The sequence below is a fragment of the Phyllobates terribilis genome, unplaced genomic scaffold (genome assembly GCF_046119375.1).
Source record: "Phyllobates terribilis strain yellow unplaced genomic scaffold, ASM4611937v1 Scaffold_7__3_contigs__length_470593459, whole genome shotgun sequence".
In the NCBI taxonomy this organism is placed as follows: Eukaryota; Metazoa; Chordata; class Amphibia; order Anura; family Dendrobatidae; genus Phyllobates; species Phyllobates terribilis.
Genome location: NW_027362767.1, coordinates 270114020 through 270140406, shown reverse-complemented (window position 1 = coordinate 270140406; position 26387 = coordinate 270114020). Strand labels below are relative to the sequence as shown.

At 43.2% G+C, this 26387-nt stretch overlaps 1 protein-coding gene across 3 annotated transcripts in view; it reads right to left on the bottom strand.

Moving 5' to 3' along the window:
* RXRA (retinoid X receptor alpha) overlaps positions 1-26387 on the bottom strand; it is a 207401-nt gene that overhangs the window by 120009 nt on the left and 61005 nt on the right. For 2 of the 3 annotated variants that reach the window (XM_073640742.1, XM_073640745.1), the window contains exon 2: positions 2760-2801. The exons of the other annotated variant lie outside the window; for it this stretch is intronic. In XM_073640742.1, coding sequence (XP_073496843.1) covers positions 2760-2801 — 42 coding nt within the window. The remainder of the gene's footprint in view (positions 1-2759; positions 2802-26387) is intronic. 3 annotated transcript variants of the gene reach the window in all.

The window sequence follows — 26387 nt, the reverse complement described above, 5'->3', positions numbered from 1 at the left end:
TTCCTTGGCCAACGTTGAGGACTGTAGAAGCAGTGGTTGGCCATTTCTTGGTGCTTTCACATCTTGAAACCCCGGTCTGTCTTGAACGCTTTGCCTGGGAGAGACCTTGCTGATGCAGTGTAATTACTCTGTGTCTTGTTGCTGAGCTCAGTCTCACCACGGTGAATAACCTGTGACATGATCCTGTCTTCCACAACCTCACCATTGTAGTAGTTTAACTGTTCCTCACCCAGTTTTAAGCCTCCCACACAGCTGTTTATGTTTTAGTTAATGACTACGTTTTAACATGAAGATGAAAATGATGACCATTAGCACCCGTTTGGTATAATTGGTTACTCATACACTCGATTATAATTCTACAAAATTCCTGACTTTGTGCAAGTGTTCCTGTAAGAATTATTGAAGGCAAGGGGCGGTCACCAAATATTGATGGGATTTATATTTCTTTTTGGTTCATTCACTTTCAATTTGTTAATTGAAAAAAATACATAGGGGGATAGTATTATAGTAGTTATATCCTTGTACATAGGGGGCAGTATTATAGTATATTCTTGTACATAGATACAGTATTATAATAGCTTTATTCTTGTATTTAGGAACAGTATTAGTAATTATATTCTTGCACAAAAGGAACAGTATTCTAGTAGTTATATTCTTACACAGAGGGGGCAGTATTATAGTAGCTATATTCTTGTACATAGGGGGCAGCATTATAGTAGTTATATTCTTGTACATAGGGGGCAGTATTATAGTAGTTATATTCTTGTACATAGGGGGCAGTATTATAGTAGTTATATTCTTGTACATAGGGGGCAGTATTATAGTAGTTATATTCTTGTACATAGGGGGCAGTATTATAGTAGTTATATTCTTGTACATAGGGGGCAGTATTATAGTAGTTATATTCTTACACATAGGGGCAGTATTACAGTAGTTATATTCTTCTACATAGGGGGCAGTATTACAGTAGTTATATTCTTGTACATAGGGGGCAGTATTATAGTAGTTATATTCTTGTACATAGGGGGCAGTATTATAGTAGTTATATTCTTGTACATAGGGGGCAGTATTATAGTAGTTATATTCTTGTACATAGGGGGCAGTATTATAGTAGTTATATTCTTGTACATAGGGGGCAGTATTATAGTAGTTATATTCTTGTACATAGGGGCAGTATTATAGTAGTTATATTCTTACACATAGGGGCAGTATTACAGTAGTTATATTCTTCTACATAGGGGCAGTATTACAGTAGTTATATTCTTCTACATAGGGGGCAGTATTATAGTAGTTATATTCTTGTACATAGGGGGCAGTATTATAGTAGTTATATTCTTACACATAGGGGCAGTATTACAGTAGTTATATTCTTACACATAGGGGCAGTATTATAGTAGCTATATTCTTACACATAGGGGCAGTATTATAGTAGCTATATTCTTACACATAGGGGCAGTATTATAGTAGTTATATTCTTACACATAGGGGCAGTATTACAGTAGTTATATTCTTACACATAGGGGCAGTATTATAGTAGTTATATTCTTACACATAGGGGCAGTATTACAGTAGTTATATTTTTGTACATAGGGGCAGTATTATAGTAGTTACGGTATATTCTTGTACATATTATAGTAGCAAAATCAGTTTTATAAACAGTCTTTGGTAGTTGATATATAAACAATTCTTTTCCATTCGTGTCAGTATCAGTAGCTGTTGGAATTACTCTAATTGAAGCCTTTTTATGCATTTGTGTTCAGCAAAACAACATTCCCAGTCCGCAGCACATTGCTTTGTCATATGTTGCAGACCTTTTTGGCAGTTGCTGAGCTAAATATGGCTGCCGCCTTGGCTTCGTCATCGAAAACAGTCTTGTCACCAAGCAACCGTCCAATTTTAGAAAGTTGGCAAAAATGGGAAGATACCAAACAGCAAACACAGGTGCAAAAATCTGCCTGATCATCTTGCTCATTCTCCCCTCCTTCCCCATCTCCATGCGTCTGCTGCCATGGGGAATTCTGGGAAAAGAAACATGCAAATAAGCCAAGGTTTTTAATCTCTCTCCAAGTTCCATTTGCTGTAGTAATCAGTTTGTAAAACACAGCAGGATGAAACAGGACGCGGCCAGGGAAGATGGTCCCGATAGCGGCTCTGACCTTTCATATTTAATGCATTAAACATCTATACTTTGCCGTTTGATGTTTTGCTCTCCGTAGTTTCCAACACGTGCACCCATCATGGGGTGGTTGTGACTGCTTCACCCCCTCAGGTCCTCTATTACAAATATGTGGCTGAGCAACATTCTCTCTGTTTTAGCTAAAGGACAAGCACTCCAAGCAGGCTGGCCGAGGTGTCATCTGCGGCCTTCTCTGCATCCGCAGCCCTGCTGTCTTTTCTGTCCCAGTTATGGCTAAAATCCCACAGGACCAACATAAAGGGGAAAAAAAAATAAGAGGAAAAACAAAGTGTAGGCGAATGAGCAAATCTGAGAAAAGCAGATACAGACTGGGCAGATGGAGATGTGAGAAGAGGGTGTTAATCAGCTGAAAGGCAGAGACGGCCAGTAATGGGAAAAAAAGAGAAAAAAAAAAAAGAAAACACTCATATGGTGCGGGCAAAAACATGACAAAACGAGATGAAAACATTCACTTAACACTAGTGACATATACATGTATGCAAACTGGGGGTGCGTCCTGCGTGCAGCTTGGACTTATAGAAATATACAAAACATACAGAACATAGAAAACACACATGCCTACCGTTGTACGATACAATGGTAGGATAGTCACAGAATTTTCCCTCTAAAAGAAAAGACAAAAAAAAAGACAAAAATCATCAGTAAAAGTGCGTGTGGATGATGAGCATTACAGCTGCAGTTCTTAACAGTTAGGGCATGTGCACACAAGAATAATCCCGATGGAAAATCCGCTGCGGATTACAGTAGGAGAAATGCGGGTGCTTTTATTGTTTTTTTTTTTTAAGACTTTTACAAAACCTCATGCACAGAATATCCACAGGGTAAAAATTAATCGATGCTGCAAAATTGAACCTACCACCTGTCAATTTATGCTGCGAAAATCACAGCGGATTTAACACTTTATGATGCAAAGTGTGAAATGTTCGGAGTAACCATATCTGCAGCAGTCTTTGGCGTAGGTCTGTAAGGGACATTTCTACTATGGAATTCTGCAGAATAAAAACTGCAGAGAATCCGCAGCAGGAAAACCTGCATCAAATTTTGTTGCGGTAATTTTGCAGTGGAAATGGTGTGGATTGCAGCAGATGTCATAAATTGTCATAATGTAGATCTCAAATCTGCAGCGTTGGATTACATAAACTCACATCCATGATTGGAAATCTAGATGACAATAGCTGTGGTGCATTCATCTCAGCCATTATCACTCAGCTTTCCCAGACACAGATATATTAAACTGGAAAGAAACTACAATATTATCAATAGTATGTGACGGCAGAAGACAAAACACCTTTGCACCATAATTGTGCACTGTTTGGTCACTTGTCATATTGATACAATATAAATATAGCTTTGTACCATGTTAGCCAGTAGATGGGAAAATATTAAAATTGGAGCTAAGTGGTAAATACCTTTTAATGGCTAACTGAAAAGATGGTGTTTGTTACCATCTTTTCAGTTAGCCATTAAAAGGTATCAACTATTTAGGACTCTCAGATTTTAAGATTTTTCGTCTTGAGCACTTTTTACTTTGTTACATTTAAGGTTTAAATAGGAAATTGTGGACACATTTGCTGAAATCTACTAAAGTATATAGCATTTTATTTCAATAAAAGGGTTAAAGCGATGGCGGGCTGGTGGGGGCAGGGGCTTGTCAGTCTCCCTGTGACGACAGCCAGCACGCCCCAGTGTAACATTTTCCAGATGTGGTAGACAGAAGCAGACTTGTTCCGTGCACACTGGAAGCTGAGATTGCCCGGAGATAATTGGGAATTCCTGAACGGAGGCCAAAGTCTGCTTATAGACCCTTGGAAGACATAGGACACGTTGCTGCTAGGGAAACCGCAGGGCGGAACCGGAGCACTAAAGAAAAGGATCCTATAAGGATCTTGTTTGTGTACAGAAGACCCGGTCATACAGGTAAAAAATAGAATATATATAGAAAACTAATAAACAAGTATCAAACACCCGGGAACTCAAAATCAGTATTTTATCAAGGCTACAAAGTAAACTGCGGTCAACTTTTCTTCTGTGTTATCTACCCCATCCACAAACACTGGAATGTGCATTTATACTGCAGAAACACAAAGTTCTCTCTCCCTGTCAATAATGAAGGCACAGAAAGTACTGTGTCCCTGTCTCTTCTTGTAAATAATGCAAGTACAGATAGTACTGCCTGTGTTTCCCTGTCAATAATGTAGGCTTCAGAAAGTAGTGCCTCCGTTTCTTCCTGTAAAAAATGCAGGTGCATATAGTACTGCCTCTCTGCATCTTCCTGTAAATAATGCCGGTACAGATTGTACTTCCTGTCTCTCCTACAGATGGTACTTCCTGTCTCTCCCCATCAATAATGTAGGCGCAAACAGTACTGCATCCATGTCCCTTCCTGTAAATGATATAGGTACAGAGGGACTGCTTCCCTGTCTCTCCCTGTAAATCAGGTAGGTACAAGTAGCACTGTCTCCATGTCTCTCACAGTGAATTATATAGGTACAGATAGTACTGATTTTCCATACCTTCCTACAAAAGGAAGCAGGTACAGACAATAATTCCTCCCTATCTTTCCTGTAAATTAGGCACAGGTAGCACTATCTTTTTTATGGTGGCACAGGTATCTTTCTGTACTCAATAAAGGCATAGCTAGTACTAGCTCCCTGTCTTTTCGACTAAATAATGCAGATACGGTAAATGCTATATCTCCTTTTATACCTGTATGTTATATAGGAACAGATTGTACTGCCTCACTGTAAATTAAATAGATACAAATGGTACTTCCTCTCTATCTCCTTATAAGTAAATGTTGAAGGTACAGATAGTACTGCTTTGCTCTCTCCCTACAAATGCTGCTGGTTCAGATAAGTACTGCCTCCTTGTCTCTTCCTGTAAATTCTCTAGGTACAGACAGTACCGCCTCCCTGTCTCTTCCAGGAAATTATACAGGTACAGATAATAATGGCCCACACAAGATTAGAAAGATTTCCATGCAAAGTAAGCCATTTACAGAACAAAGGGAAAACAAGAAAGTTACTGATGATAGATTTTAGAAAGTCTGGAAATTTCATTCAGTGTTCCTAAATCTATAACCCTTGACAAAAACTGGTTCCACCTGTTCATGTCATTAGCCACGGGCTAATCATGGGTCACAATAAAGGCAGCAGACACCAAAGTAGCATTACCTTTAGTTATACAAGTCTCAGACATAACTCTGTGCTATATATATATATATATATATATGGATTATTTATTATGTCCAGAAAAATCCAAACAAGCAATGATACAAGGGACTCGGCCTCGAGGGTGTGAAGATTATCCGCAGGTACAGAAGTCTTCAGTGACATCACAGTTACTTGCTCGGGAATAGCACATCTGACAAGGACACAGTCCGCCCTCCTCTGCTATGCGAGGTCATCTGCAGGTAATGTGTCCTGTGAGCCTCACGCTTCCTCAGCGTCAGTCTGCACCCTAACACAGGGAAAAGCTGACGACAAATCCTGTTTTACACCATTTGAAATATTTCTGAGCGGCTGGATTTGTATACAATAACATCGATCTGTACATGTATACACCCACTTAAAGGGGTAGGAAAAATAAGAATTGTGGAACAAAAAAATCAATTAAAAAGTTTTTTTGGGAAATTTGTTTCAAATATAAAACAAAGAAAATGAGCTTCCATCTATGCCAAAATGTGCATAATTTTGACAAAGGGTTTCTGCAATTACAAAGAGCAATATGAGGAGGTTTCTGGTGCAGAAAGCTTCCTCTGAGCCAGGTGAGCAGTGATGAGGTAGACACACAAACTGCACCTGCGGACCAAAGAGAGGAGCGTGGGACTGTGATATAGGAAAGGCAGATATGGATTACCTACTGAAAAAGATCTGCCCCCATGCTGCCGGAACACACATTTTGTTATATTTCAGATTGTACGGCACTTTTAGGTTCAGAAGCTGCTTTAATCACTGATCCAACACCTAAAAATCACAACTCGTGCTCTATAAGGCTGCACGCCCATTGAAATCCCACTATAAGTTCTCATTCAGACGTCAAAGATTTTCCTCTTGCGCAAAAAACAGTACAAGTGTCATCAGTGTTTTTCCGAATTTTATCGGCGTTTGGTTCATGTCATTTTTACCATCAGTTTCATCAGTGATTTTCACATCTGGATAAATGATAAAACTTCTCCAATCCACGGCAATGTTAATCACGGACAGTACATGGACTGTAGACGAATGCCATCCATGTGCTGTCTGTTATTTTCACACACCAATAGACTTGTAGGGGTAATTTTGATCAATAATTTATTATAGACCACTTGGTCTGCCAAAGAAAACAGGCATGTAAATAGTCCCGTAGACTACAATGGGCACATGTTCCATTTGTGAAATACAAAGATAGAAAACGTATGTTGTCTTCAAGACATTTGAACAAGACCTTAAAGGGGTTGTCCACTACTATTAATATTCGGCCATTCTATTTTAATGTTGAAAATAAGTATCAACACCCTCTCCCTCTCCTCATTCATTGGGAAAGCGCATGGTGGATGCTGGGTGTGACGCACGGGGTAACCCCGCCCACAACCCAGCAGCCACCGCGTCACTGATGTCACGCCTCACTTGACATGACATCAGCGCGGGGTCACGTGATGCTTGTGAGCAGCCAGCGATAGCGCCACTCACAGGCAGTAACTGCAAAGCAAGATATTTACAAAGATACTTATTTTCAACATAAAAATAGAATGGCTGAATATTAAAAGTAGTGGGCAACCCATTTAATCTTCACTATGGGGTTATAAACTTTTGCAACTAATGTTAATCTTGTCATGACAACCCCCACCCGATCATTTTGTATATCTCTTGGTTTAATGCATCAGAATTTGCTTCCAGGCGTGAAACAAACATGTAATCATCTTCTTCCACCCATGGAGGGCTCCCCACGGTGAGGGCATACTCCTGGTAAAGAGACGTCGTCTGCGTTGAATGACAGATGCTTTCTTTGGATAAATGAATTTCGTTTTACACTTGAATTTACTACTTTACGCATTAAAAAAAACAATCAATCAGCGCGTTCGGCAATAATACGTCCCTGTCTGTGAATAGCTCCGCGGTGTAGCACAGTCCCCCTTGGCACAGACACAAATCATGTTGAATCATTTAATAGGTGAAAAGCAATTAAGGTTGTGAAATAAACAGTTATTATGAGTTGTCGTAAGGCGAGTTCCTGCACATTGCAACGTTAACCCCTTCTCACTAGGATGGAAGTCTGCACATCCATGCATATATACATGTTGTATAACAAGCCTTATGTTCTCTGCTCTCACATCTGCACCATGTCCCATACTGAGCTTCAACAGTTCTGCTCTCTATTGCTATATCCCACACCTATAGGACTATAAATATAATAGTATATGGAAGCAGGGCTGAAAGTATATAACTAAAGGAACAGCACAGATAGGATATTTTTATTTTATCAGGCAATGGAATGACAACCCCTAGATTTCTGCTGCAGATCTGAACACAATCCACAAGTAGCATCCACTGTCTATTTTGCACAGAAACTGCCTCAAATCCATTAAAAAGAAAATGTACCAAGGGTGTGGGGTGAATTTTACATATATTTTGATATCCTTAAAAAAAAAATCTGTGTGAATATGGTCTTAGTTTACTAGACAATTTGGAGGGACATCTGCACCAAGCTCTTTACCTAGGGTGGTAAAAAAATAAATATATATAACACACACATATACATCGGGTGAAATAAGTATTGAACACGTCACCAATTTTCTAAGCATGATAAATATATTTCTAAAGATGATATTAACATGAAATTCTCACCAGGTGACGATACCAACTCATCCGATTCACACAGGCAAAGAAATCAAAGCATTGACGTCCATAATTTAAGTTATGTGTAATAATGAGAAATGACGCAGGGAAAAAGTATTGAACACGCTTACTGAAATGTATTTAATACGGAGTACAAAATCCTTTGTTGGTGATGACAACTTCAAGACGCATCCTGTATGGAGAAACTAGTCACATGCATTGCTCAGGTGTAATTTTGGCCCATTCTTGCACACAAACACTCTTCACATCCTGAAGGTCCCGTGGCTTTTTCTAGGAACTCTGAGCATTAGTGCCTTCCATAAATTTCCTATTGGATTCAGGTCGGGTGATCGGCTGGGCCATTCTAGCAGCTTTATATTCTTTCTCTGAAACCAATTGAGAGTTTCCTTGGCTGTGTGTTTGGGATCATGGTCTTGCTGAAATGTCCACCTTCATTTCATCTTCATCATCCTGGTAGATGGCAGCAGATTTTTCTCAAGAATGTCAAGGTAGATTTGTCCATTCACCCTTATTTCAATTACATGAAGTTTGCTAATGAAGTATGATGAAGAACAACCCCACACTAAAATGTTCCCACGTCCAAACTTCACTATTGGTATGGTGTTTTGGGGTTATAAGCAGTGACTTTTGGCCTCCCAACATGGTGTGTATTATGGAATCCAAAGAGTTCAATTTTCGTCTTTTCTGACCAGATTATATTCTCCCAGTATTTCACAGTCTTGTCTAAATGTTGTTGAACAAACTTTACACACGCTTGAACATGCTTTTTGTTCAGCAATGGAGTTTGGCGTGGTTAGTGTGCATACAGACCACGGAGGTTAAGTTCATTACATCTAGTTTTCCTTTAAACAGTTGTACCTGCTGATTCCAAGTCTTTCTGTAGCTCTCAACAGTTGGTCCTAGGCTCTTGAACAATTCTTTGGTGAATTATTTTCACTCCTCTGTCTGAAATTTTGCGGGAAGCACCTGCTCGTGGACGGTTTATGGTGAAATTATGTTCTTTCCACTGCCAGATTATCAACCCAACAGTGCTCATTAGCATCTCCAATAGTTTAGAAATTCTTCTGTCAATGCCATCAGTATGTTTTGCAACAATAATGTTTAGTATGTCTTGAAACAACTCACTGGTTTTACCCATCATGAGATGTTTCTTGTGTGGCACTTTGGTAATGAATCACTTTTTTATAGGCATCAGCTGAACCAGTTGATATTTTTCACTAAGTGGCAGGATTGTTTTCTAATTGCGGATATATTTCAGCTGGTGTCATGACTTTCCATGGCTTTTTGCACCTCTCTTTCTTCTTGTGTTCAATACCTTTCCCCTGTGTCATTTCTCTTTATTACACATAACTTACGGACATCTATGGTTTGATTTCTTTGTCGGTGTGGATTGGGTGGTTGCTACTGACATCTGGTGAGAGTTTCATGTCAATAGCACCTTTAGAAATGCACATACTTGGCACATATGCATGTTTTTCTCAATATCTGACATGAAATCAGAATAAAACTTTCCTGTTTTCTAGGTCAATTAGGATTACCATAATTGTTAATATTTGACAAATGCCAGAATAATGAGAGAGAATTGTTTTAAGGCATTTTTATTACTTACTGCAAAGTCAAAATTTAACATACACTAAGATTACTATGCCTTTAAACAATTCTGGACTGCCCATATGATGAGGTCTTGTGTTTTTTGGCAACATCTGAGTTAATTAGAGACACACCTGTGGATGTATTTTAATGCACACCTGAAACACACTGCTTCTTTGTGTAGCATCATGAGAAAGTCTAAATGAATCAGAAAAGAGATCAGGAAAAGAATTGTGGACTTGCACAAGTCTGGCTCAACCTTGGGTACAATTTCAAGATACCTGAAGGTGCCTCATTCATCTGTACAAACAATTATACGTAAGTATAAACAAGATGGGAATGTCCAGCCATCATACCACTGAAGATGATGGCAGAAGCTGGTAAGACTATGTTAATATCCACAGTGAAATGAGTACTGTATCAACATGGGCTGAAAGGCCACTCTGCCAGGAAGAAGCCATTACGCCAAAAGAAACATAAAAAAGCCAGATTAATGTTTGCAAATGCACACAGGAACAAAGACCTTAATTTTTGGAGACATGTCCTGTGGTCTGATGAAACTAAAATTTAACTTTTTGGGCATAATGACCATCATTACGTTTGGAGGAAAAAGGGAGAAGCTTGGAAGCCCAAGAACACCATCCCAACTGTGAAACACGGTGGTGGCAATATCATGTTGTGGGGTTGCTTTACTGCAGGAGGGACTGGTGCACTTCACAAAATAGATGGCATCATGAGAAAAGAAGATTATGTAGCAATACTGAAGTAACATCTGAAGACCTCCTAGGCTGATCTGATATCACCCGGTTTCCACTATCGTCCCTATATTTGTTCCTCACCAATCGCCGCACGCGAACCTAAGCCCTGTATTTCCCTAAAGCTTGGCCCTGGATAGGGAAGGGGGGATGAGCACTAGTCAGTCCCCACTAACAACTAAAGACAACAAGGGAGACAAACACGGGGGAAAGTAACTTAGCTTGAGCCAACTTCAGAGAGATTACACCACATCCTCTTAGCACCAGAGAGGAAGTAAACGGTTTGCAGCAGCTCCAAGCCTTCACAAGGGAACATGGGAATATCAACGGCACATCCCTCTAGCAAACAAAGTATTTAAGCACCAAGGCCTGGGTGTCAATTAGCAGGAGGGAGGTAGCCGCTGGGCCCTAGAGTGAGACAGATCTAAGAAGGTGTCTGTAATGCCAAATGAAGAGATCTTCTGCAACCAACAGCAGGGCGACTGTCTGTCACATTTGACACACCCGTGACACTCAGGTGGGTAATGGAGCCACTATGTGTCTCTAGTATCGATAGAATAGATGCCAGATTATGAGACATACCGAACTATTACAGAAAAGTAGAACACTGACTTATCAAGGTATAAAAAAGAAAAAGGGAAGATCAGGGACACGATTTATTACCACGTCATCTAGTAATATATTTTTCTATTTCATCCTGAAGGTTAGTTAGAAGAAATTCGTAACTGTCCCCTATGTATTAGGCCTCCTTCACATGTCCGTGTTTGCTTTATATGTGGCATCCATTTTTTTCACAGATGTCATTATAACCTGAGGTGATCTTCACATGCCAGTGTTTTCACATGGAGTGTGTGAACCACATGGAGACATGGCCACTTTTTTCCGGCAGCGCAGATAATAAGGGCTAATACAAGTCTATGGGTCCATGAAAAACACGTGCAGCACACGGATGGCAGCCGTGTGCTGCACGTGTTTAACATTGCAAATTATAGGAGAATTTTTGTAATTTCATTCTTTCTTTATCCCTACAAGAAAAACACGGATTGCACACTGAACCAAAACACTGATGACACCGGTACCATTTTTTCCGGTACCGGTTTTATATGGATGTGTGAAAGGGGTCTTAGCAGACTTTTTTGGATTAAAGGAAGCCTGGGCATTGCAATCATCCTGAAAATAGTTAATGCAGCTTTGACACAGTAAGGGGTTAATTACTCACAAAATTAAACCCTGCAAACGAGCCCGCGCCCCCCCACGTCACTCAACTCTCGCCACTGCGGTTAAAAATTCATTAATGACAGCAGATTAGTATTATGTCTCTGTCTTAATTAAAGAGGGCCGTGGAACAGCATTTTACACAGTCATGTCATTTCCTAAATGACACGGCTTCATTACAAAAGGAACTACAACCGCGCAACATGACACACTCTCCTTTCTCTCTCCGCGATGACAGCGGGCCGCATGCGTTAATTTTTAATTCAACCCCATGAAATATTCAGCCGCCCAGTACTGGGGATAATATTTCCGGAGGTAAGTGGCCGTCAACGTTCCTCGATTGGAAAAGGGATTTGGTTGCTGATTGTTCAAAAAAAAAAAAAAAAGCCCCGCAGTCTGATCCTCTGATCCTCCACATGGTTGTACGATTTCAGGGTCATGTTTTGTTGAGGATGGACGGGCACCAATGTGGGACCACAGAAACTTTCCCCCCAGAGAGGATCTTAATGGATAATCACATATTTGCAAAATTCCATTAAAACGTAGAAAAAAAAAATTTGAGAAATACACATATTAAGGATACAGGGCACCAACGCCATAAAGGGCTCTACTGCATCCATGAATAGGACTGTCAAGGACCATCTTATGCGCTGGCCACTGTTGTCTCCTTACTATGTGCTTTTCTCATAGGGGGCTGCATATCCCCCTGTATAAATACCTATAACTTGCACATTCATAATGGTAGAAGCATGTAAATGGAAGCTAAATTGACACCAGTCACCCTGCCACTGTCTGTCCATGGCTCTTTATCCTCTGCAACCATCATTTACAAAGGTAAAGTGCTCAACACCCAAGAACTTGGATCAAAACTGTATTTGCCAATGTTTAGCCTGGGACCGCTCTCTGGTGCACATTTATCAAGCCGTTTACAACATTTTTTAGCTTAAATTAAGTTACAAAAATGTCAAATTGCACACAAGTTTAGAATTTTGCTCCATGCTCATCAAAAAAGTTGATAAAGGGGGCAGGGAGTTCTTAGAGAGGATATGACCATCAACATCTAGATCAGGGGTCTCAAACACGCGGCCCTAGGGCCGCCTTCAGGCTGCTTCATGCGGCCCGCAGGCACCATAGAACCCGATCGCGGCCCGGTCCAGGAGCTGCCAGCAGCTGCGCTTTAGTTCAGTGTATTGTCGCGCAGAGACAGACTCTCTGCACAGCAATACCAATGCCAGCCGCCTCCAATATGGGAACCAGAATGGGAACCTTCCTACAAGATGGGGACCTTCCTCCAATATGGAGACCTTCCTACAAGATGGGCACATTACTACAAGATGGAGACCTTCCTACAAGATGGGGACATTCCTACAATATGGCGACCAGGATGGGGACATTCCTACAATATGGCGACCAGGATGGGGACATTCCTACAATATGGCGACCAGGATGGGGACATTCCTACAAGATGGGGACCAGGATGGGGACATTCTTACAATATGGCAACCAGGATGAGGACATTCTTACAATATGAGGAACAGGATGGGGACATTCCTACAAGATGGGGACATTCCTACAAGATGGGGACATTCCTACAAGATGGGGACATTCCTACAATATGGGGACATTCTTCCAATATGGGGACCTTCCTACAAGATATGGGGACCTTTCTACAGGATTGGGACATTCCTCAAACATGGGGACCAGGATGGGGACATTCCTCCAACATGGGGACCAGGATGGGGACATTCCTACAAGATGGGGACCAGGATGGGGACATTCCTACAAGATGGGGACCAGGATGGGGACATTCCTACAAGATGAGGACATATCTACAATATGGGAAGCAGTATGTGACATTACGACAATATGGGGCCCAGGATGGGAGACATTACAACAAGATGGGGACCAGTATGGAATATTACGACAAGATGGGGGACAAAGATGGGGGACATTACAAGATGCAGACCAGGGTGGGGCACATTACTACAAGATTTTTGCCAAAAAAAACTTCAAAATAAAGCATGAAAAAATATTTTGCCACTAAAAATGCTGCTTTATATATAAACTCAAGTAAACAAAAAAAGTGCACGTGCATTATCGCCATATCCGTAACAACCCAAGCTATAAAAAATAAAATAAAACAGCAAAAATGTTCAAAAGGTGTATAGAAAAAAAAATGTCATCACTAAAAATGTTACTTTGTCCTGCAAAGAATGTGGCCCCCCAAATTAATTTTTTTTCCGTGTGCGGCCCATATACCCAGCCGAGTTTGAGACCCCTGATCTAGATAATCATAAATCAATAGTACACATGAAAGTAAGCAACTTTGCAATATATCTTACCAGGGGAATCTGACTTTCTCCTCCTGGACTGACCTTTTATTCTCAAATCATGGGTAAAATCTGTAAACTGTGTATTCAGCGAGAACAAATCATTTACATTACTAAGATAGATGACAGTTGGTGCTTGTAAAATTCTATGGAGAGAAGGGAGGAGCTGGAAGCAAACATACTGCAGAAAGTTCCCCTAAAATAACAGAGTCCTCCACAGAACTTTATGAGCACCAACTGCCATCTCCTATATGGGAAGATCTGTGTTCACTGAAGACACATTTTACCTGTGAATTGAGAATTTTGAGAATGAAAGATCAGTCCTGCTGGAAAAAGAGGCGGATTTCTCAAATAAGATACATTACAGAGTTTCTTGTCACAATTTATGAGAAACAGTTAAAGCTTAAAGAGTAGCTTATGTGTTATGTCAGAAAACGTCTCAAGTTCTGATGCAGATCTGCACCTGCTCATAGGAGGTATAGATTTCTTTTTCTGTCTTTTGGACAGTCTAAAACTACACCACATTTATTAAGTGACCTGCATCTATTATTACATTTGGTGTGATTTAGGCCAATTACCTTTTTTCAGACAGGCATATAATATATAATCCAGTTTTGAAAATCTGCCCCTCTGTTTTGTGCAAGTAATACGCAACTACGTGTAAATTGTGACAAATTAATGGCGAGACCCCTTGAGTCTGGTTTCAACGGAAGATTCTGCCACAGAGGATAAATCTGCTGCACATCATCGTTATCCTTTGATATCTCCACTTACAAAATAGCTCAACTTTTTTCGTGGCAACCCAAAAACGCTGGCGCTCTGACTACATGGCTCCTGGCATTTGTCGAGCTCTGGTTTTCAGGATCATATAATTAGGGGTAAAAAACAAAACAAAAACAAGGTCCTGAGAACCTTCAGCTTCTAAATACTGGGGCTGGATTTTCTCAGGACCTGTTCGCTTGGATCTTTTACCCCTTAATTATACGATCTTGGAGAACCAGCATAAGTGATAGTAAGTGAAGTGAGATTTACACCCGGCATGAGAAGGATGTGGCACGGTGACATATAGAGGAGTCCTCACATCATTATTCAGCCTGCTATCACAATGAATGATGGCCTTGTGTTTTCACAGATTCAGCAATAGCCTGGGAATGTCGCTCAGACAGACAGGGCACAAGAATAAAGTAGCTCAGAAAACAAACAAGATTTATAGACCTCCACATCGGTCTCCCATGAAAAACGGTAGTCGCCAATGCATCAGAACAAAAGTGTCCAGCGGAATAGATCACCCTAGGGTGCACCGCCATCTCTCCGGGTATGAACATGCCATAAGCCAGAATCCTCCGCGCCGGCATGTTGGCATTTGCTATGCCCACAGCATTAGTCAGTGGTGGAGAATGTATATACGCTTTGTATGTTCTTTCTATAGCGCCGTACAATAGGGAGATCTATACAGAGCGTGTAAACACTAGCTGGGAAGATGTCAAACACAGACTGGATGTCATTTTCTACCACCCATAGTGCAATCAAGTCAGACAAGTCCTGGATTCATACTGCTTTTAACTCCATACATGCCAGACTCAAACAATAATATTTTTGACTTAGGCAATTTACGGTCAATTTGTTTGCAACTTCCTGTCCAGCAAATGTTCCAAAGTTTCCAATATTGCAACCAGGTTGTGAGCAAGTTACAGGTACACATCTCTTATGTTATGGCCTATGATGGGACTTTGCAACCAGTGAGCAATGATCTAGCAGGTGTGGATCTCAACGGCCGCCGCACAAAAGTCGCAGTAGATCATGAGCTGCAACACAAACATATTGACAACTATTAGCAGCAATGTCGCAATAAGACTCTGTTATCTTTAGGTCATGTGGCCAATGTCGCCATGAACATAAATCTCCATGTATCTGGCTTTCCTATAGGAGACGTTTGCCTTGTGTTATATAATTATTAAATTATGAAACAAGCCAAGGGCACCCCTGCAGAGAGCGGACGGCATAAGGGGGATAATCTGGATGACAGACAGGTAACATGTTGTTTGGGTTAATCTTGGGGATATTGTGAGATACTGAAGCCTTAACCGGTGACTTGTGGACACCGACGATAAACGGAGGATGATGGAGCATAATCCAGAAGTGACACGAGGACGACAAGATTAACCTGCTATGTATTAGAAATAGAGGTAATGTCAGCAGGCTAAAAATCACAGAATAAGTCTGTACTGGATGCCAACCAAAACTAGAGCACAAGCTGATGAGACAGACATGGGGTACGGGACAAGGACGCCGACACTTGGGGTATGGGACAAGGACGCCGACACTCGGGGTACGGGACAAGGACGCCGACACTCGGGGTACGGGACAAGGACGCCGACACTCGGGGTACGGGACAAGGACGCCGACACTCGGGGTACGGGACAAGGACGCCGACACTCGGGGTACGTGACAAGGACGCCGACACTCGGGGTACGGGACAAGGACGTCGACACTCGGGGGTAAAGTACAAGGACGCCGACACTCGGGGGGGGGGGTAAGGGACAAGGACGCCGACACTCGGGGGGGGGGGTAAGGGACAAGGACGCCGACACTCGGAGGGGGGGGTAAGGGACAAGGACGCCGACACTCGGGGGGGGGGGGAAGGGACAAGGACGCCGACACTCGGGGGTAAGGGACAAGGACACCGACACTTGGGGGTAAGGGACAAGGACACCGACACTCAGGGTACAGGATAACGATGCTAACATTCGGGATACTGACACTGACATTCGGGGGTACGGGATAATGATACTGACATTCGGGGTACGGGATAATTAATGACACCGCCACTTGGGATGCAGGATAATAACGCTGACTAAGTGAGTCGGGGTACTGGAAAGTGTGGTCTGTTATACTGGTGCATTTACTAAGGGGCGTCCTCTTGTGTATGGGTATTCTTGCACTACTTCACTTTAATACACTTGAGGGGTTCCTTGTGGTTATGCAGTGACATTTATTTCTATTTAATATTTGTTTATTTCTTGTTGGGTCATATAATGAATTAAGATTTTTATCTTGGATATATATATATTTTTTCAGACAACTATGTCTTTGGATCCCTGACCATATCTGTGACTTTGTGCATTTGTTTATATATTCATCCCCTTCCCTTTTCTGTATTATATATTCTCTTGCCATAATGTGATTAACCATTGACCACCCTGCCTTTTCTTTCTTATTTTATGGGGTGTTTTTATGCTATTTTTCATCTTTTGATTTTTTTTGTGTATTATAATAAATAAAATTATATTTATTTATGGTTTTGATTATTATTCATTATTATAAGTTTTGATGAGTTGGGAACTCAAAGTGTGTTATTGGTTGTTTATTTTAGAATGAGTTTTTTTTGTCAAGTTTTGGTTAATAAAAATCACAGAATAAGTCTCTACTGGATGCCAACCAAAACTAGAGCACGAGCTGATGAGAAAGACATGGGGTACAGGGTAATGACACCCACACTCTGGGTACGGGATAATGACACTTGGGATATGGGATAATGACGCTGATACTCGGGGTACAGGATAAGGACACTGACAATTGAGGTTCAGTTTCCCCTTGTTACCAGACGTCAATCATCTCCATATTAAAAACGTCACGGTTGTTTGCTCATTTTCGGCCAGGATGGGAAAGGAGGGAAAGTTGAGCTCTTTATATCATGACATGGGCTTTTTCTTCAGTGACAGCCGCTACAGGAGAGAGATGAGGAAAAAGGCGAACACCAGAGGAGAACAGTCAACGCTTCCTCTCGAATCGCTGATCCTGTTTTCAGGAGCACAATCTACAGACGACAAAATTTACGAGGCATTGTGGGAAATTGACAGCTCTGAAATGCCTTTGGCCAATCGTATTATCCGGCTGAGACACTTTATGCTGAGCGCTTTGCTCTTTTCTTCACTCTTATATAATAATAAAAATAAGGAAAGTGAAAGAAGCGAGGAGACAATGGTCTTTATGAATCCGTCTACAGATCAGCAATAAAACTTTCATCTTTTCCCGAGTGCGAGGTTTCACAGACAAATGACCAGAGTGAAAACCAAAGACAGAAGACGCCAGAGGAAAGTCAGACAAACGTGGCCTTGTATCTCTTCTTAAGCTGCAGAGACGTAAAAAAAACGAAGAAACTTGTCAAGTATAAAAACCCCAATTTCACAGAGAATTGTTCAGTTGATGTGGTTAGTCGTAGCCTAATGGACCTGAAACATTAAATGGAAAACTAAGCACTACAATAAGATGTCGCTGTAACCCAGGGATGGACCCGGCGCCATTATTATTATTATTATTATTTATATAGCGCCACTGATTCTATGGTGCTGTACATGAGAAGGGGTTACATAGAACATACAGATATCACTTACTAATAATAAACTAACAATGATAGACTGGTACAGAGGGAAGAGGACCCTGCCCTTGTGGGATTACATTCTACAGCAAAGGTCCTCAAACTACGGCCCGCAGAGCATTTTTATCCGGCCCGCCAGGCTGTGGGCGGAGGAGAGCGGTGTCAGCGCCCACTCCCTCCCGCTTGCTCAGGGCCCCGGCAGCCGGATACTTACCTCTTCCCGCGCCTCCGCAGATCCGCTGTCTTCCTGCTGTGCGCTCCCTGTAATGTCTCAGGTCAGAGGGTGCGGTGACGTCTTTCCACCGCGCCCTCCCCTGAGCCGTCACAGGCAGCGCAGAGCGGGAAGACGCCGGCGACGCTGGAGTCCGGACCTGAGCAGCGGCAGCAGGTGAGGAGAAGTGAGGTGAGTATTTTATTTTTTTTAATGTATGGAGGCATGGGGTATTATAAAGAGAGGGGGGTGATATTCTGCATGAGGCATTATATGGGGGGGGGGTGACATCCTGAATGGGGCATTATAATGACAGGGGAGTGATATCCTGCATGGGGCATTATATGGGGGGGTGATATCCTGAATGGGGCATTATATGGGGGGGTGACATGCTGCATGGGGCATTATATGAGGGGGGGGTGACATCCTGAATGGGGCATTATAAAGACAGGGGAGTGATATCCTGCATGGGGCATTATATGGGGGGGGGTGACATCCAGCATGGGGCATTATATGGGGGGGGGGTGACATCCTGCATGGGGCATTATATGGGGGGTGACATCCTGCATGGGGCATTATACGGGGGGGATGACATCCTGCATGGGGCATTATACGGGGGGGATGACATCCTGCATGGGGCATTGTAAAGACAGGGGAGTGATATCTTGCATGGGGCATTATATGGTGGGAGAAAGGGACATCCTGCATGGGGCATTATATGGGGGGTGACATCCTGCAAGGGGCATTATAAGGGGGGGGGGGGCAGCCTGCATGGGGCATTAGAAGGGAGAAACAGCCTGCGTAGGGCATAAGGGGGAAACAGCCTGCATAGGGCATTATAAGGGGGAAACAGCCTGCATAGGGCATTATAAGGGGGAAACAGCCTGCATAGGGCATTATAAGGGGGAAACAGCCTGCCTATTGAGGACCTATGCTGCCTATTGGGGACCTATGCTGCCTATTGGGGACATTTACCTGCCTATTGTGGACCTATGCTGCCTATTGAGGACCTATGCTGCCTATTGGGGACATTTACCTGCTTATTGGGGACATTTACCTGCCTATTGAGGACCTATGCTGCCTATTGAAATACCAGTTGATTTAACTTTACTTGTTCTTCATTTTAAATATTGCATTTGTTCCTGTATTGTTTTTTTTACTTCAAAACAAGATATGTGCAGTGTGCATAGGAATTTGTTCATAGTTTTTTTTTCTTAAATTATATTCCGGCCCTCCAATTGTCTGAGGGACAGTGAACTGGACCCCTGTTTAAAAAGTTTGAGGACCCCTATTCTACAGGAATGGGGAAGGAGACAGTAGGTTGGGGGGTTGCAGTAGCTCCAGTGTTGTTGAGGTGGCAGCAAGCAAGGTCATGGCAGGCTGTAAGCTTGTTTAAAGAGATGGGTTTTCACCTTCCATCTGAAGGATCCAAATGTGGCGGATAATCGGACGTGTTGAGGCACAGAATTCCATAGGATATCCAGGAGAAATCTTGGAGGCTATTGGGTGAGGAACGAATAAGTGTGGAGGAGAGAAGGAGGTCTTGGGAGGACCAGAGATTAAGTAAGGGACTATATCGGGAGATTAGTTCAGAGATGTACGGAGGAGAGAGGTTATGGATGGCTTTGTAGGTCAGTGTTAGTAGCTTGAACTGGATACGCTGGGCAATTGGGAGTCAGTGAGGGGATTTGCAAAGGGGGTAGCAGAAGAGTAGCGAGGCCAGAGATGAAGCAGTTGCGCAGCAGAGTTAAGGATGGACTGGAGGGGTGCGAGAGTGTTAGCAGGTAGGCCACAGAGGAGGATGTTGCACTAGTCGAGGCGGAAGATGATGAGGCCATGCACAAGCAGTTTAGTAGATTGAGGGTTGATGAAACGACGGATTCTGGAAATATTTTTGAGCTGGAGGCGACAGGAGGTGGCGAGAGCTTGGATGTGGGGTTTGAAGGAGAGGGCAGAGTCAAGGGTTACTCCAAGGCATCGGATTGCCGGTACAGGGGAAAATGTGATGTCATTTATTGTGATAGAAAGATCAGGTGGGGAAGATATGCGAGATGGGGGAAAGATGGTGAGTTAAGTTTTGTCCACATTGAGCTTGAGGAAGAGGGAGGAGAAGAAGGAGGATATGGCTGCTAAACTTGCTGGGATTCGGGACAGCAGAGAGGTGAAGTCTGGGCCAGAGAGGTAGTTCTGGGTGTCATCAGCGTACAGATGGCACTGGAAGCCATGGGATTTTAAGAGCTGTCCCAGGCCAAGGGTATAGATTGAGAAGAGTAGGGGTCCTAGGACAGAGTCTTGAGGGACTCCAACAAAGAGGGGGCGGGATGAGGAGGTAGTATGGGAGTGAGAGACGCTAAATGTGCGGTTAGAAAGGTATGAGGAGATCCAAGATAGGGCAAGGTTTTTGATGCCAAAGGAAGAGAGGCTGTAGGAGGAGGTAGTGGTCAACTGTGTCGAGAGCAGAGGACAGGTCAAGAAGCAGGAGTGCAGAGAATTGTCAGTTAGCTTTGGCTGTAAGTCATTGGTGATTTTGGTAAGGGCAGTTTCGGTGGAATGGTGGGGGCGGAAGCCGGATCGTCGGTTGTCGATTAGAGAGTAAGATGAGAAATGAGAGGAAAGTTCAGCGTGAACGTGTTGTTCACGGAGTTTGGAGGCAAATGGGAACAGCAATATGGGGCGGTAGATGGACAAGGCGGTTGTGTGGAGGGATGTTTTTTTGAGGATGGGCGTGATTATGGCATGTTTGAAGGTAGCGGGGAAGGTACCAGAAGTTAGTGATTTATTGATAGGTTGAAGAGATGTGGGATGGGATGGGGTCGAGTGCACAAGTGGTGAGATGTGATTTGGAGAGGAGACGAGTAAGGTCTCTTTCCATGATGTTGGGAAGGGAGGTTATGGGGGAAGGGCAATGGTCTGGAAAACAAAGGGGTTGTGGTGGTTGGACAGTAAAGACTTGCCTTGTTTGGTCAATCTTGTTTTTGAAGTGTGTGGCAAACTCCTCAGCAGAGATGATGGAGGTCGGAGGGGGCAGTGGAGGGCAGAGGAGAGAGTTAAAGTGTTGAATAGCTGTTCGGGGTTGTAGGATAGGAAAAGATATGAGGGTTGTGAAGTAGGCCTGTTTAGCAGAGGTGAGGGCTGATTTAAATGCGAGTGTTGCTTGCTTGGATGCAGTGAAGTCATCTTGAGAATGTGTTTTCTTCCAACGCCGCTCCTCAACCCTGGACGCTTGTCAAAGCTGTTTAGTGAGGTTGTTGCGCCAGGGTTGCTTATTGACTCGTAGTGTTCTGCCATGCACAAGAGGAGCGACCGAATCAATAGCTGATGCGAGAGTGGCATTGTAGAAAGCAGTGGCGCTGTCTGTGTCGTGGAGTGAAGATATGGATGTCAGTGGTAGAATAAAGTCAGAGTGTGTGTCTAGATGTGCAAGGTTTCTGCAGGGGTGTGCTAGTTGCTGGACATGGGTGACAGGTGAGGAGGACAGGGATGAGGTGAGTAGATGGTAGTCAGATGGGGGTAGGGGAGAGGTTGTGAGGTTAGATAGGGAGCAGAGTCGGGTGAAGATGAGGTCTAGTGTGTGTCCGTCTGTGTGGGTGGCTGAGGAGGACCACTGAGTAAGTCCAAAGGATGGAGTAAGCTACAGGAGTTTGGATGCTGTTGACTGGCGAGTGTCAGGGGGATGTTGAAATCGCCCATGATGATTGTGGGAATGTCAGCAGAGAAAGCAAAGAAGCAAAGTGGAGAATTGGTCAATAAAGGCAGTGACCGGGCCTGGAGGTCGGTATATGACAGCCAATTGGAGGTTGGAGGGAGAGTAGATGCGGACAGAGTGGAATTCAAAAGAAGGCAGAATAAGGGGGGGTAGAGGTGGGGTAGGGCTAGAGGTGCAGTTATTGGAAAGGAGAAGACCCACTCCTCCACCATGTCTGTTACCAGGGCGAGGAGTGTGGGTGAAGTGCAAGCCACCATAACACAGCGCAGCAGGGGAGGCAGTGTCGGAGGGTGTCAGCCATGTCTCTGTGATGCCCAGGAAAGAGAGACTGAGAGAGGTAAAGAGGTCGTGGACAAAATGAAGCTGGTTGCAGACAGAGCGGGAATTCCAGAGTGCTCCAAAGAGACGGAGCAGGGGGGGTGGGCGTCCAGGGCACGGGTTTTACATCGGAGAGGTTGCGGTAGTTTGCAGTTGGTTTGAAGCGATAGGTGGGGGAATTGGTGGAAGGTGCAAGCTGTGTGGGTCCAGGATTGGGAGATATGTCGCCAGCAGTGAGGAAAAGCAGAGAGAGGGAGAGCAGGTGGGAGAAGGAGAGTGTCCGGCTTGTGTTATGTTTTGGTTGGATAGATCTGAGGTGGAGGAGCAGGTCTGTAGGATGAGGTCAGGTGGGGAGGTAAGAGGGAAGGAGATTATATAATCTCCTTTTTTATATACATTATATAAAAGTAGCGTGATACACTGCGACAGCAAACAAGAATGAATAAACCTAGAAAAAACATGATCTGCCCCATCATGCGGATAATGGAGATACACGGTAATTTTGGTTGCATGGTAGAGTTGATGACAAAAAACATTTGTACAACTGATGCATGATTTATTTTTTTTACAGCCATATCACAGCTGCAAAACAAACACAAAGTAGCAGATTGCAACTTGTGACCAAAAATACAGCAGTTGTGGCTTTTTTTTTTTTAAAGTGTTATGACCAGCTCGTATCAGGTTCCAGATCACAATTCTACTGACAGTCATTAGATGCAGTTGCACAATGCAGCATTGCAATCTTCAGGTCGTGCTAGCAATGTCGCCGAGTAGCTCTAGACCAGGGGTGGGGAACCTCAAGCTCGCGGTCTGTTTATCTCCCTCGACGACCTTTTTCTCTGGCCCACAAGCAGATTCTTGGGGACCCAGTGCTTGGGCCAGCAGCTGCGTTTTGACAGCTACCGGTCCTTTCATTCCTTTTCACTCTGCCAGGATGCACATGCAGCATTGCCTACTGTACGCTGTGGCACGTGTAGTGAAAGATTACATCCTCACATTGGCCAGTGCCAGCTTTAGGCCGTACTTCGTGGGCAAAGTTAGCACGCGGTGTGCTCCCATTGCACAGTAGAAGACAGGAGCAGCAGAGTCTCCTATGAGGTCTATGCTGCAGCCCCAAAGTGTCTCCTGTGATGTATATACCACAGTCCCAAAGTGTGTCCTGTGATGTCTATACCGCAGCCCCAAAGTGTCTCCTGTGATGTCTATGCCGCAGTCCCATGTCTCTCTAGTGATGTACAGTGGTGTGAAAAAGTGTTTGCCCCCTTCCTGAGTTCTTATTCTTTTGCATGTGAGTTCTTATTCTTTTGCACGTTTGTCACACTTAAATGATTCAAATCACATAACAGATTTAAATATTAGACAAAGATAACACAAGTAAAAACAAACTGCAGTTTTTAAATGAAGGTCTTTATTATTAAGGGAAAAAGAAATCCAAACCTACAGGGCCCTGTGTGAAAAAGTGATTCCCCCCTCCCCCTTAAAATATAAATTAACTGTGGTTTATCACATCTTTGGGAAGCGGAGTTCAAAAATCCCTAGCCACACACAGGCCTGATTACTGCCATACCTGTTCTCAATCAATAAATCACTTAGATAGGATCTGCCTGACAAAGTGAAGTGGACCAAAAGATCCTCAAAAGCTAGACATCATGCTGCAATCTGAAGAAATTCAGGAACAAATGAGAAACAAAGTAATCGAGATCTATCAGTCTGGAAAAGGTTATAAAGCCATTTCTAAAGCTTTGAGACTCCAGCGAACCACAGTGAGAGCCAATATCCACAAATGGCGAAAACATGGTACATTGGTGAACCTTCTCAGGAGTGGCTGGCTGACTAAAATTACCCAAGAGAGCAGCGGCGACTCATCCAAAAGGTCACAAAAGACCCCACAACAACATCCAAAGATCTACAGGCCTCACTTGCCTCAGTTAAGGCCAGTGTTCATGACTCCACCATAACAAAGAGACTGGGCAAAAATGGCATGCATGGCAGAGTTCCAAGATGAAACCACTGCTGAGCAAACAGAACAAAGGCTCGTCTCAATTTTGCCAGAAAACATCTTGATGATCGCCAGGGCTTTTGGGAGAATACTCTGGACAAACGAGACAAAGGTTGAACTTTTTGAAATGTGTATATCCCATTACATCTGGCGTAGAAGTAACACATTTCAGAAAAGGAACATCATGTCAACAGTAAAATATGGTGGTGGCAGTGCGATGGTCTGGGGCTGTTTTGCTGCTTCAGGACCTGGAAGACTTGCTGTGGTAAATGGAACCATGAATATTGTAGTCTACCAAAAAATCCTGAAGGAGAATGTCCGACCATCTGTTCGTGACCTCAAGCTGAAGTGCACTTGGGTTATGCAGCAGACAATAATCCAGAACACACCAGCAAGTCCACCTCTGAATGGCTTAAGAAAAACAAAATTAAGACTTTGAAGTGGCCTAGTCAAAGTCCTGACCTTAAAGGGGTTGTCCACTACTAGGACAACCCCTTCTTAAACTAAATGTTCGGACCTGATAAAATAAACAAACCTATACTCACCGGCAGTGCCGGCTCCATTCCAGCAGTGTCAGCACTCGCGGTCCGGGGGCTGTGATGCAGTGGAATAACATGTGATGCCCAGCGCCCAATCAGCGCTGGCTTCACTGTCCCCGCCTTCGGGCACACTGAACACGAAGAGGAAGTCCGGGATCAGCTGCAACCCTGGCTTCCGCTTCATGTTCAGTTAGTACGAAGGCGGAGACAGTGATGCTAGGACTGATTGGGCGCCGGGCATCACGTGTCATTCCACTGCATCGCAGCTCTAGGATCGCGAGTGTCCACACCATTGGAACAGAGCCAGCACGTGAGGTGAGTATAGGTTTGTTTATTTTATAGGGGCCGAACATTTAGTTTAAGAAGGGGTTGTCCTAGTAGTGGACAACTCCTTTAATCTGTTGTGGCATGACCTTAAACGGCGGTTTAAGCTCGGAAATCCTCCAGTGTGGCTGAATTACAACAAGTTTGCAAAGATAAGTGGGCCAAAATTCCTCCACAGCGTTGTAAAAGACTCATTGCCAGCTATCGCAAACGCTTGATTGCAGTTGTTGGGTGGCCCAACCAGTTATTAGGTTTAGGGGCAATCACTTTTTCACACAGGGCCCTGTAGGTTTGGATTTCTGTTTCTCTTAACGATAAAGCCTTAATTTAAAAACTGCATTTTGTGTTTACTTGTGTTATCTTTGTCTAATGTTTAAATTTGTTTTGTGATCTGAAACATTTAAGTGTGAAAAACATGCAAAAGAATAAGAAATAAGGAAGGGGCAAACACTTTTTCACACCACTGTATATACCACAGCCCCATGTCTCTCTAGTGATGTATATACTGCAGCCCCATATAATCTCTAGTGATGTATATACCGCAGCCCCATGTCTCCTGTGATGTATATACCGCAGGTCCATGTCTCCTGTGATGTATATACCGCAGCCGAATGTCTCTCTAGTGATGTATATACTGCAGCCCCATATCTCTCTAGTGATGTATATACCGCAGGTCCATGTCTTCTGTGATGTATATACCGCAGGTCCATGTCTCCTGTGATGTATATACTGCAGCCCCATGTCACTCTAGTGATGTATACACCACAGCTCCACGTCTCCTTTGATGTATATACCGCAGCCCCATGTCTCCTGTGATGGCTATGCCACAGCCCCATGTCTCCTCCTGTGATATACAGGGTGGTCCAAAAGTAGGTGGACAGAAAATGTAATAAGGTTATGCTTAACGAAACTGAAGAAAATCCAGTAATTTTAGATAACATTATGTGGAGTGATGAACTTCTTTCAAATTATCCGGCCATATTAACAG